Source organism: Cydia strobilella, chromosome 19 (genome assembly GCF_947568885.1).
Source record: "Cydia strobilella chromosome 19, ilCydStro3.1, whole genome shotgun sequence".
Lineage (NCBI taxonomy): Eukaryota > Metazoa > Arthropoda > Insecta > Lepidoptera > Tortricidae > Cydia > Cydia strobilella.
The window spans coordinates 12,981,629-12,995,878 of NC_086059.1; the positions used below are offsets into that span (position 1 = coordinate 12,981,629).

The 14,250-nt window shown below is 36.5% G+C and overlaps 1 protein-coding gene and 1 non-coding gene across 2 annotated transcripts in view; one reads left to right on the top strand and one right to left on the bottom strand.

The window, feature by feature from the left end:
- LOC134749937 (mevalonate kinase) overlaps positions 1-6,659 on the top strand; it is a 38,315-nt gene extending 31,656 nt beyond the window's left edge. The window contains exons 6-9 of the mRNA XM_063684957.1: positions 3,684-3,913; positions 4,183-4,248; positions 4,414-4,541; positions 4,854-6,659. Coding sequence (XP_063541027.1) covers positions 3,684-3,913; positions 4,183-4,248; positions 4,414-4,541; positions 4,854-4,986 — 557 coding nt within the window. The 3' untranslated portion in view covers positions 4,987-6,659. The remainder of the gene's footprint in view (positions 1-3,683; positions 3,914-4,182; positions 4,249-4,413; positions 4,542-4,853) is intronic.
- Positions 6,660-8,418: 1,759 nt separating this feature from the next.
- Trnat-cgu (transfer RNA threonine (anticodon CGU)) lies at positions 8,419-8,490 on the bottom strand. Its single transcript has one exon. It is a non-coding gene; the product is annotated as a tRNA-Thr (tRNA).
- Positions 8,491-14,250: the final 5,760 nt, after the last annotated feature.

Genomic DNA, 14,250 nt, shown 5'->3' on the forward strand with positions numbered 1-14,250 from the left:
CTGTATAATTTCAAAACTCGAACTGAATTTGTACTTGTGTACAGTCGCCAACAGATGTACCTATCTAAGCGGCCCAGATGCTCAATAATATCTGAACGCGTACTCTGACGCTTTGACAAATAGAGGTGTCATATTTGTGAGCACCTTGACCGCTCCGATATATCTGATGGCGACTGTGCAAGTACGCAGGGACAGTCGCCTTCAGATGTATCGGAGCGGCCAAGGTGCTCAATAATATCTGAACACGCAGTCTAGCGCCTTGACAATAGAGATGTGTTCAAATATTTGTGAGCAACTCGGCCGTTCCGATATATCTGATGGCGGCTGGACCTACGAGGTTAAGATTGCTGTTAGTACCGACAGCAATACACTTGGAGACCTTGTGATAATGCTTTTTTAATTTGCCGATGGTCATTTTGAAGTGCTTATTTTGTATTAGTGTTGCATTTTTTATAAATGCCTTGAAAAAATATAACCAGTCGATCTTAAAAGTTAAGATGGTGCTAATCATCATCTTCCTCGCGTTATCCCGGCATTTTGCCACGGCTCATGGGAGCCTGGGGTCCGCTTGACAACTAATCCTAAGAATTGACGTAGGCACTAGTTTTTACGAAAGCGATTGCCATCTGACCTTCCAACCCAGAGGGGGAAACTAGGCCTTGTTAGGATTAGTCCGGTTTCCTCACGATGTTTTCCTTCACCGAAAAGCGACTGGTATAAATATCAAATGATATTTCGTACATAAGTTCCGAAAAACTCATTGGTACGAGCCGGGGGTTTGAACCCGCGACCTCCGGATTGAAAGTCGCACGCTCTTACCGCTAGGCCACCAGCGCTTTTTTTGGTGCTAATGTTGGATAATATGTACGTATCAGCTACATACGTATATAATATCGACATAAAAGTTCATTGCTTGTGTAAGATGTATTTGTAAGAGGAGTAAGAAAATAACAGTTAAATATTAACGAATTTCAAATTTCGTCAGTTTTGCTAAAAAAAACTCTATTGAATCAAATCAGATACAGGATTAAAATTCTTTGGTTGAATGGGAGGTAACAAAATTTATTTGCCATTATAATAAATTAATTAATTAAACTCGCACTGGTATAGCACGGGATACATCTCCAATATACCTAATATATAATTAAAATAAGTTAAGTTAATGTATATATAGAATAGAATAGAATAGAATAAGATTTTATTCGTAAGCACAAACAAACATGACATTACATAATATGAAAGAAAACATAAAATAAGATTAAAGTGCCACGAAATGGCCTCATCTCAGCATGTTGCTGGCGGCTTCCAGCGCTGATCTTCCAATGAGACCATCAGGTGAGAAGAATCACGGAAGGTAACAGACAAGAAGAAAAGAGACATAAAATAACATACAATGAACAAATAGTTAAGTAAGAAAAAGGTACACAGCAAGAAGATACAACATAACGATTAATTAAAAATTATTTATATAAAACAAGCATCGCACTTATAACATAACACTCAGTCACTGTATCGGTCCGGTCCAACATTACAGCAACATATGCAACTAGCGCCAACCGTAGCTACACGAACTAAAATATATGTAATAATAAGAATAACTCAAAACGGATACCTAGACAATCCAACAGAACAAATTGAGCATGCACGTGATGAGATTGTCAATGTCAATATCGAACGTTCCTTCCGAAGCTAGGAACGCCTAGCACAGTTACGTCAGTTACTAAATCTATTGTGACGTCACACGTCTGTATCAAATAGGTATGCGAACAATATGTAAATAACTTTGATCGTAAACACTGTTCATGCATAGTTACATTATGCAAAACTTTATTCAAATTTCTATGTTCAATGTCCAATTTCAATAAAAAGTTTTGTTTTAGGCAAAAAAAAATTAATTTCATGATTTATGTTTTTTAACTACGGACGCAAATAAATGTTATAAGTATACCTTAGATTGTTTCTGCTACAGACGAGAACATGTTAGTAACCCCCTTATGATACTTATATGACTGTGAAAATCGGTATAGCCTCCTGAGACCCTGCATACAATTTTTTTTACGTAATTCATAATAATTTATTTGCAAAAAAACCGGACAAGTGCGAGTCGGACTCGCCCACCGAGCGTTCCGTACTTAGTATTTGATGTTACGGCAACAGAAATACATCATCTGTGAAAATTTCAACTGTCTAACTATCACGGTTCATGAGATACAGCCTGGTGACAGACAGACGGACAGCGGAGTCTTAGTAATAGGGTCCCGTTTTTACCCTTTTGGGTACGGAACCCTAAAAAAAGGAGTTAAAAAAGTAACTCCTTATTCCGCATATTCCGCAATCTATTCTGAACGTTTAAATAATAGCAAAGACAAAACCAAAACAACACCTTCTGGGTCTCAGGAGGATAGTCCTATGTCACCGTTGAAGCGTTCAGTAAATTTCATTTTATGGGAAGTTTCATATTTCACTAGACTTATATTGAACCGTGAATCATTCAAAACTGTTAGTTTCATATTTTACTGCTGAGTAGGGCTTCCAAATACCGGACCTCTCGAAATACTGGTATTAATACCGAAACTCTCTTCGTCAATCCCGGGATCCCGGTATTTATTATGCATTCTGACTATTCGGAGTTTTATTAAAAATTGGGAATTAATATGGCCAAAGATAGATATAACTCCGTAATAGATGGATACAGTCTAAGGAAAAAACGTGCCTCGAAAATCACGAAAATTTGATTCTCGATCAGCTGGCGCCACTACCTTTGGCCTACTCTCGTATAGAGGGCGTTGACTGTTTCGTTTGTTATTTATAATTTTAACGCATACCAGTGAAAGAACATGGGTCAAAATCATATAAAAATAAATAATGCAAATAAAAAAATAATTTTACCATATTTAAATACATTTTAACGTATTTTTATAAATCTTCATTTTTAGTTTTAAAGTATGTCGATAGGTGGCAGTGAATTTACAGTGGTTACAAAATTTACTATGACAGTACCGCTCTATCTTATTATATCCTCATTGATATGGCTAAATATTACACCACGTAAGTTCTAATAGCTTTAAAGGACAATGGACAATCAAACAATGTCGCTATCTGCAATGATTACATTTTGCTGCTCGTAAGGGCTAATCACACTGCTTCGGATTTTTAGTTCAACGTTATAACTCACTTTATGTACCTAATAACACCATACATCACTTACATGATTAGTTTATTAGTCAATACAATGGGTAGCAAAGAAATATACAGAATAATACAATGCCGTACCTTGCAGTTGCTTGTGTACTTTACAAAACACATGTTTTGATAAAACAGAAAAAAGAAAAACGTTGACACGACATATGTGACGTTTTCAACTAAAAGGTATCACATTGTATACTTTCTGTTTAATTGTATATCTTGACCTGTCTTATGTGCAATAAATGCATTGATTTCAAATTCAATATTTATGGAAATAGCACCTTATTGACAAGCGACAATAAGTACCCTTTTGGTTGAGAATGGCACATATAATTATGTTATAAATGCATTCAGTTGCTTTTTTAAGTATTGTTCACAAATTGCTTATTGCGTCGTCCGACAAAATAGAAACTTATCCACGAATTGCCCTTTCCCGGCCTCTGCAATCATCTCTGCGAATGAGGTTTATTATAAATGCGTATAAATATTTGTTCTAGGCATAGACAACGAGACCTGCACATTCGGCTCCATCGTCTCCTTCAAGAAGGGCACGAAAGCGCGCCACCTCGACATCCGGTTGAACCTGCGAGTACTTCTCGTAGATTCGCGCGTGAATCGCGAAACGCACGCCCTGCTCGTAAAAGTCGCGGGCATACGGCAAAGGAACACTGCGGCCGTGGACCACGTGATGAACGCGCTGGACGACATCGCACACACTGCCACGCAGGTTAGTACATAAGCCAAACGCCTAGACCACGAAACGCAGCGTGCGCGCATTGGTTAAAACAAATGTGTGACAGTTGGAGTCAGCGTCGAGCGAACGTGCGTTCTGTGTCTGTAGCCCTTGGATAAGATCTAAGGGAGCAAGTATTATTTCTTAGAACGTTTCGAAGACAGAGTTTTCTAATGTCATTGATGGTACATCTATATAAGCCTTAGTTTGGTTTAGTAAGAACCTTGGATTCATTGTAAGTTTTTGACGCTATATTTTTTCAGGTTTTGGAAAAACTCGCTGGTGGCAAGTGTCCAGCTGACACGGACGCAGACTATCAACACTTAGGAGTAAGGATTATTTTGTATATTGCACCCTTCAAAAGGAAGTTTTTCTTCCCTTACCTAATCATAATCTAAATTATTTATGGCCTGTGTTACCTGGAATGTTTTAATACATATTTATTTACCTACATTTACATAATATTATGCTAAAGTATACTATAAATGTTTCAGGAACTGTGGGACATGAACCACTGTCTTTTGGCGGCGTTGGGCGTGTCACATCCAGCCCTAGAAGCGATCAGGAGCCAGGCGCGGGCCCGGAACCTTGCTTGCAAGCTCACGGGTGCAGGCGGCGGAGGGTGCGCATTATTTTCCTTTATTAGTCCTTTTACACTTTTTATATTGATTAAGATCGCGTTAATTGCGCTGAAATGTACTTATTTATGTTATCAACTCAACTATGAAATTCGTCCTTCGAAAATCTGAAAAAAATTAGATATACTTGTTTGTGTTTACACTTTGATGCCGTGACCAGGATCCTTGCAGATTAGGCTAGTGTAAAATAGGAAACCGATTTGTATAATTTTGCCTCTTTTTCACAAAAGCCTTTTCAATCAGAAAATACGTTGTGTAATTTGTCACCCTAATTATCATTTTTATTTCTCTTACAGCTACGCGATGATCCTCATCCCGCCTTCAACTCCACGCACCACTGTGGACTCCCTGACGGGGCAGCTCCTCGAGAACGGCTTCCGCGTCACCGAGACCTGCCTCGGTGGCCCCGGCGTGCAGCTCGAGATGTGACACAGAGAAAAAGGCTAAAGCTCTGGTACTATACTGCTCTTAGAACTATTTTAGCAGCGTCCGAATAAGAAGCAAAGGAAAAGTTGACCATGACCTGTTTTCCTTCGACTAAAATCGTTAGTGCTACGCGGGTACAACACTGATTCCAGCAGCGACCAGCCGTCTAACTAAAAGACATGAAAAAGCTGTCAATGCCGTGGTAACCTGGACTTAAGCTGTCAGTTTTACTTTGCTTCAAGACTCCTCCTAAACCGATTTCAGCAGCGTCCGACTTAAAAACAAGGGCAAACTGTCTATGACCTGTCGTTTCCTGGATTAATGCTGTCAGTCGTACTGTGGTACAATGTTGCTCTTAAATTAACTGCAGCAGCGTCCAATTACAAGACAAAAGCGATCGTTGGCATGTCAATCCCTGGTATAATACAGCTCCTAACGTCGTTACAACGGCGTCCGTCTCGAGAAGTAACAAAGCATAAACGGAATACCGAGCCTCCGTGTCGGTTATATTTGCCCGTGCAATCTAACATCTACGAATATGTTTTGCTATGTCATGTCATATATATATTAGTTGGTATTCGATGCTAAAGGAATGAAAATTTTACAAATTATGAAAGAAATGCAAAAAGTTGCAGATTATTGTTTTATAATCAAGGACTGGACGGTTGTAACATAAAAGACAATTTAGAGAAATACGGACTAATAGCTTAATAATGTGTGTGTTTTTATACTGTGTGTTGGTGATGGACAGATGAATATTTTTAATAAGTAGTGGTCTACTTAATATTGTATGGGCGATATGTTTGTGAAAAATGACATACGTGGTTTTAAAAACACCATTAAATGTATGATGCTTATGTATGCTAGCGTTAAACGCAAGGCTAATTATATGAGGAAACTGGCCTTATTAACTTGACAATTGTCATCTACCATTGATAATTCGTTGTCATTTAACGGCCATATTTTTAGTGACCTTCGCTTTGGCCCCGGCTTCACCACGGTGACAATAAAATTGCCGCCTGATACTGACAGTTCAACGTATTATCGCTGTATCGATGTCATTTCTTTTCTTTACAGGAATGTCACCCAGAATTGTACAGGAAATTGTCAGTCTCAGGTGTCAATTGTGAAGTCGGTGAACGGCAACTGAAGTGTATGAAAATTGTCATTGTCAGATGACAAGTTGAGAAAGGCAAGAGACAAGAAATACTGAATAAATGCACACGTAAAGGATAAAAAGAAAGAGTTCAGTTGCCGTATTATGGATGGCTTTATCTACGTGATAAAATAACCGTCACTTTACACACACAGGATTGAAAGTGACGGACACCGTTTTATCACGCTGCACGTTGACGAGAACGACCATCATATCCGTACAGAATGTGTTGTGGTCTAATGATAAAAGACAATATTAGTAATATTACGATATTATGATTAAAGTTTAATTTGTATTATACGCCATCTCTGTTTAACTTAAATCAAACCTATATTTTTGTTAAATATAGTTAGTTTAATTTACGTTAATCAGACTATCATCACTGTATTACAGTGCAAGATTCTCCATACAAAATACCTCAATTCCATACAGTATTTTGAATGAATAGATCTGTCAATAATTGAAGATTATTATTGTATATTGAACTCTGTTAAAAGGTGAATGTAACATTTTGTGTAATTTTAGAAAGATGCTTATTCATATTGTTGTAAATCACGTCTAAGTTATGGACATATACAGTATTGTATACATGCCTTTAAAAATATATTTTTTACATTAAGTCATACCAAAAAACAGAGTAGGTAGTTTATGATTTTGATTTGCTCAAAATATTATAAGCGTCTTTTTGAAAACATTCCTATGAATGAATCGAAAATAAACAAGAGCCGTTAAATCAGGACACATTGCATGGAAATCTCCATACATACTGACCCGTTTTGTTCTTAAACGTGTATATTTACAATACACCAATGTTGAGTATTTCCTATTTGTTCCGTGGAACTAAATAATCCATAATCAGACAATTCAATGGAACTAAAATAATGAATAAAAATGAAATAAATCAATGATATGAATCATGAAATCCATGAACCAATGCTTTAGCATTATTTATTGTTTATTTTAATTATTACGTTTATAATTAGTTATTTATAATAATTATGCATGTTTTTACATTTCTGATTGTAAGGGATGCCAAATTTGACTGATGTTATAAAATTACTCAATAATCATGCCCAAACTCCATGGATGTTTTATAGTCAACTAAAATAAGATGCCTATGCGATGCCTGAGTCTGAGCCATTGAGCTTTTCTCAGACAAACAAGATTCAACCTTGTAAGGCCCACTGTCCTACCTGTAGTACTAATTACTTCAATGAAATTTTGACCATATTCAATTGGAACAAAGTTGTATTTCTTTTGTCTCTTTCGATTTCAAAACAAAAGAAATTCTACCATATTTCCTTCTATTAATTTCAACTTTTTGTGGGCCTTATTAGTATATTGAAATATAAATTATTATTAACTTAGTATAAATAAAATCTGACTGTTGAGTAATCTTATGCCTTTTTTCATAAACGCTTGTTTCCATGTCTATTATCACAGATATAAATATACCATAGATGACGCAAATGCATCTACTTCGCGTGTCCGAACCCCGAGGAATCCTCGGGGTTGACTGTAGCTCTTGACAGTCCACGCGCGTCAGTTGTTGCAGCCGGACGTCCGTGAAAATTAAAAAAATGCCTCGTTGCGTGATAATTAACTGCAACAGCCCAAAAATTGCGAGCACCCAAAGGCAAAAACATATTTCCTATCACAGGTATGCGTAAATTTTGTATGAAAAAGTCGGAACGCTTGGTTTCAATACAAATCGTGATATTTGCGTCATCTAACGTATATGTATATTAAGTTTGTGTCTATTATGATATTTATGTGTTTTATAAAGAGATAAAAAAATTTAACAATTACGGGCATTACGTTTTATAAATGCTTAAATTTGGCATCACTTAGTATTAATGGTTTTTAGTTAATTTATTACCCACCTAAGTTTCAACTGCGTGTTGGACAGCGCGTTACTGCCAGGCAGCTTCTACTTGTACAGTTATATTGTAATAGCCATTCGTTCAGAAATATATATACATATTTCACGTCATTTTAGACTAACCCTGTGACCGTTAAATTCAAATGCCGCGCGCGGCTGCAAAGATTTAAAAAAAAATCTCCGTTAATTCATGCGCCGTGTGAAAATATTAAAATTAGTTATATTGGCAAATTATAAATTACATTTTGTACTTTTATATAAAATATTGTAAATAAAACAAATTTTTGGTTAATTACATATCGATGAATTATTTTATTATAAAAATAAATTAATAATATTATTTATTATAAACTGAAATAGATAACATACACTAAAGAAAAAGTGACCAAGTCCCCGGTGGCCGAGGCGGGAATCGAACCCGCGTCTTCAGCTTACGCGGCTAACGTCCTGACCACTAGACCACCCGGCCACGGCGGTCCCAAATTGTGTGTGACTACTTAAAAAACACAAATCAAAAAATAATTCGATTTGTTATTAGTTGAATATTATTTATTATTATTTTATTTGGAAAAAGTTGAAATGTTTGTCATAAATCATAATTTTGAAAGAAATTTTAGCTTTGCATGTTTCGCTTTTAAAATTGTTTACCGTGTTCAATTATCATATGTTATTTAAAACACGTCTATCTTATACAACTTGGCATCATGAGAACATAAATTTAATTTTAAATACTGCTTTAATACATACATACATACATATAATCACGCCTATTTCCCGGAGGGGTAGGCAGAGACCACGGATTTCCATTTGCTACTATCCTGACATACCTCTTTCGCTTCCTTCACTTTCATAACATTCCTCATACACGCTCGCCGGTTTAGGGTGCTCTTGACCTGGCCTTTCTTCAGGATTTCCCCGATCTGATCAGAGAAAGTCCGCCGAGGTCTGCCCCTTCCAACTCCCGTTTCTACCTCTCCCTACTGCTTTAATATTTGTGAAAATAAACCTTTTCCACTGGTCAGGTGAAATTAAACCTTATGTTAATGTCAGAAAGGCTGTTTTCACTGTATAACTTGCCTATAACTGGTTTATGTTATGTATGAAAGTTATATTCGCGTTTTGGTATAATGCTATAGCTGATTATCGCGAACATCAAAGATATCTTCGTCTCTTTCGCCCGAATGTTGCAAAAGCGAGACGGGCATAAATATCGAAGTTCGTGGTATAAGCCCTGTTCAAATTATAAGAATCATGTGCAAATACGTTTGAATCATGTCACGCAAAGTCTTCCAGAAAACCTTTTTACAGTTGGCAGCAAAATGATAACCTTAGTGCAGATTAATTTAATCACAAAAGTATTATCTATCCTCGTGGATCCCAAAGTCCTTAATAAAGAACAAAATAGTTTTTTTTTTGTATTTTAATACAGTAAAGTTTCAATTTAAAAAAAATTAAGGGATACAGGATGCTAGATTTTTGGGTTTATTTTGGGGTTATTTAGTATTCCCCTCAAAAAAAAACGTAGGAACACTAAAAAACGTTTAACTGCTGTTGACTGTACGATTGTCAAAATGTATTTATTATTGTCATTTTAAGTTCCTGAGCTTATGTGTAATTTTTGTGTTTCATAATATCTGAAATTTCAAAGAGTGACGTCATTTTGTTTACAAAAAACTTGAATAGCCCTTAATTTCTACTTAAAATCATTCCTCAAGGGCGAATTCCTTAGTGGGATGATTTTTCCTACGTTAGCCTCTAAACAGTACTAACATAAACATTATTACCAAAGGTTTACGAATTGTTAGTTATCCTCGTAATGCCCATAGTCCTACCAGTAGGACTAATTTCTTTTATTTAAAACATTTTCAATGATGGCTACCGTTTTTGTGATCACCAGTTGGCGCCACTGTAGATGTAGGTCTAAAAAACAGATCTCAAAATTCTTCTATGCTTATTTTTATAAATCAATACGTTCTTATACAGAAAAGGTATTTTAACGTCTGTATGTGCCATTTTTTGAACCTGGATAATTTTCCATATATTTTAGTTGGCACTTTTTTTAAACCACTAACATTTATTGAGCTTATATCTATTATTTACCAGGATTAATAAGTGAACATGATAACGTAAGGAGTGAAAATTCCCGATAAAAAAGCTTGAAACCCCCAAAACTTCTATGCATTTGACATTTTGAAAGACCTCCATCTACACTAGCGCCCTTAGCGGCGAGATTAAACGCGGTAGCCCTCATTGGAATAAAGTTGCATTTCTTTTGTTTCGTACACATTCAAAACAAGAATTTCAACCATATTTCCTTCACAATTGATGTCAAATTCAAATGGTATTTATATATGATGGGCCTTAGGAGGTTAAATAACAATACAATAACCTTTCATCTGACCTAAAATAGTGACCTTGAAGTTCAAAAATTTGAATTTAAATTGGCGCAAAAACTGATGCCCGATTCGGGTCTCCCACAGATGAAACGATAATTGATATCGCCATATAAAATACCTTGGGTTCACCCAGCTGTAAAAGCGCATGGCCACTTTATGAATGAATTCCATTCATAGTGTTCGTGCACTTTGCTCGCTGTAGGTGTAAATGTTTATTTAAAAGTGGAAAAATTACTGCCTTGGGTGAGACTTGAACTCACGGCCTCTGGATCTCACGGTCTCGTGAGTTCAAGTCTCACCCAAGGCAGTAATTTTTCCACTTAAATTTATTCTAAGCTTAATAGCATCGATCGCAGACGTTTCTGCTTGTTAAAAATTAATGTAAATGTTTATGTTCTTAATTTTTGCCAGAATTCTTAAGATAAACTTGTGACGTCATTTCTTTAAATCCCGCAATTCAGCTGTAAGTTTAAAAAACTATTTGTAGCCACAATAACGGGTAATTCTCAAGTGTTATATTACCTCATTGAGCCAGATTTTAACTTTTTTAGAAAAAAGACTCGCTTGTATTGGCTATGTGCAAAATGCGGAACTTTCGTGCGACTTTTGACATTAATCAACTGTCAAATGAGTTCCATAACCACCAGGCGGACGCCAAAGTCACGCATGCAGCCAATTACAAGTTACAAGCTTTAATAAACGAGCTCTTGTTGTAAAAATAATGTTAGTATCTATACTAACCTTCTTTATTAATTGTTAGGTTAATAAAACTTCCAATATGTTAATTTTGCTTGCACACGGAGCATGTAACTTGCGCATGTTGTCACACTTGCCCCGAGTTATGTGCATTACATTGTGTGCCCAGTGACTTGAATTGTCCTAGTAAAAATGCGGGACAGCGCAAGTAACTTTAGTATACTGTTCGCGCAAGTAACTTGCGCAAGTCCGTAGCGCATACTGCTCGCGCAAGTCACTTGCGCATACTGCTCGCGCAAGTCACTAGCGCCTTTACTTGCAACGTGTGCAAGCAAAATAAGTTTTTTTTTCATGACAGTGTATTATTTATTGTATGCGCTCAATGGTAGGGTATTTGGTGCTACGTGGAATAACTAGAATAATGTTAAACTATGAACTTAGCTGTATTAGTAAATTGTTTCAAGTATTTATATTGAGTTTTATTTACATGAAAATTCTTAGGACCCGAATAGGGCGTATTACTGCAATGTTCTGCCGCCAGAGTACAGCACTAGCATCTATCGTAAACCATAGTGTAACTTATACATACTGTGCCTTACTGTTTTTTGACAACTTTTCTCAGATAATTAAATATGACATTGATGCGTCTAGGCGGCTTGTGAAAGGGCCTACTAAATCGAAATTTAGTTATCTGCCCCTTTAGCGCTCGAATATGCAAGAGTGATAGAGAGGTCAGATTGTGATGGATTTGTGGTAGTGGCTCTCCCTATGCAGTGTTTCGCGTAATATTCCCCACGTCAGACCTAAACATACGACTAGCGTAAATAAGCCACGTACAGATATAACCGCGAGCAGGCGTCCGTTCCGTAGCGGTGCGCGGCAACTACTATGGCTAGACACCGAAATTGGTGTGGGCCGCATGTACTTGTAGCGACGCGACGAAATCGCGGAGTGAGCCACGCCTGGTAATAATGAAATAAAAGACTATATTATCTAATAGTGCATTTTATTTAAATATTAACACTTCATTTACAATTGTTTTGCGACTCAACAACGTGACATTTAATAAATTAATTGATAATATTCATTGTAATACTGACATTCAATGCGTAATCTTCGCGTATACAGATTTTCGACCCTACTGTGTAGGAATAGAGCACACTTTCGTTTGATGAATCAAGTTCAAAAGACAGACTTTACTATTACAAATATTAGAAGTTCTAAATGTCTTAAATATGTCCTTGGGCTATGGTAACCACTTCTCATCAGCCGGTCTGTATGCTCGTTTGAGCTGTTTGCTGTACATGTTATAAGGATCCCAAAGAGATTTGTGGCACCGAATAATTCAGGGGACCAAACCAAAGATACAATGATTGCGTAAAGTAAAAAAAAATCGTTCTCCCGAGTTTGACAGCTAAAGAAGATGGCGCTGTACGGCACCATATAACTTGGAAGGCTGTAACAAACCATCTGCTTTAGCTGTAAAATTCGAAGCAATAATTTCTCATTCAAATCAGTCAAAATAAAATGATCTTAGGGTTCTAAAGGGTCAAATGAACTTATCTTACCTCACAAAAGTGTGCACATTTAAGTAAACGAAACCACAAATAAGGGAACAAGTGGAAGACATCACATGCAAACCATAAAACAGTCAGCAAGTTTTTTTTTTTAAATAACATTAGATTATCAAATTAGACCTTATTTTAAACATAAGGCATTTTTTTTTTCTATCGCCCATATCGACATTATTATTTTATTCTATGAACTTTTTCTTGCTGACTGATTTAAAAAAAAACACATGAAGAGTAAGAAGTAAAGATTACAATTACAAATTAATAAAAAAATATTTTTACAAATTATCACAAGAATCTTTTCTTGGGAATGATAAGAGGAGATAATACTTTTGTAACTATATATGAAAATTATTTAAAACTGCTAATTTCGGTACAATCACATGTAAATCTGTTTTACTTTTCAAAGGGGTACTAATAAAACAAAACATACAGAGTGACATCTACAATTGTGATCAAAAAACTAGGTAATACTTAATTGATCATCAATTTGACTACTACACATTCGCCTACCGTTAGCGCTTTACTTAAATTACATTGTATTATTGTTATCGTTCAAGCGAAAGCACCGTTTCTATAATATTTATACCAGATTTCAAGGCATATTTTACAGCCAACCATTCATCTCTTTCTAGCATGTACGTCTAAGAATTACCTCCCTGCCGAAGCGAAGTTGTAGGGACTACAATATGATGTGGCCAGGGGCGTAGCTAGAGGATATGGCGCCCGGGGCAGTCACCAAATTTGCGCCCTCTGACGACTGACAAAAGTTTCCCTGCTGCTGCCTTTTGCCCATTTTGGCGGCCCCCCTTGGATGGCGCCCGGGGCACTTGCCCCCTCTGCCCCCCCCCCCCCCCCTAGTTACGCCACTGGATGTGACCTTTGGATGGAGTTCTTAAAAAAGTAGTGTACAGGTTTTTAAAGGGTCAACGCGAATGTAACCCCTTGTGTTGTTCGGCTATTATGACCACTTACTATCAGGCGGGCCTTATGCTTATTTGTCACCTAACTGGTATAAAAAAGTAGGTGACAGAGAGACGAAACTCTTACAGGCTTGAGAGTCAGGCTTTCCGCTTACGATTACATTACAAATATAAATACATAATTAAACTAGTAATGACTGTAATGAGTTAGTAATTCCTTTGGTACAGGACAGCTTACAAAGTGTACAAAATGGACATTTGTGGAAAATAAAATAAACATTTTCCGGAGTGTAGTATTAAATATATGTATATAGTTTTAATATAACCCTGTATACTTCTTTGAAGTCCTACGTTATTTAGAACTTCCTTCCTCTTCACTAGTAAGTTAAATGGAGGAATTATCTTCGTTAGCTGCTGCTCTGTATAAGTAAGAAGTAAAGGTTTCTGTTTCTATTATTTTAACTGAACTAACTTTCACTTACTTTAAGTTTGACGCTTTCATGTTCGCACATGACGCGTTTTTGAAGAATTTATCATATAATAATTATATGTGAATATAGCTACACATTCATGAGTCCTTAAATATCGCCACATTACCCTGCTGACTTACATTAGAATGACTGTAATACCTAATAACCCGCGG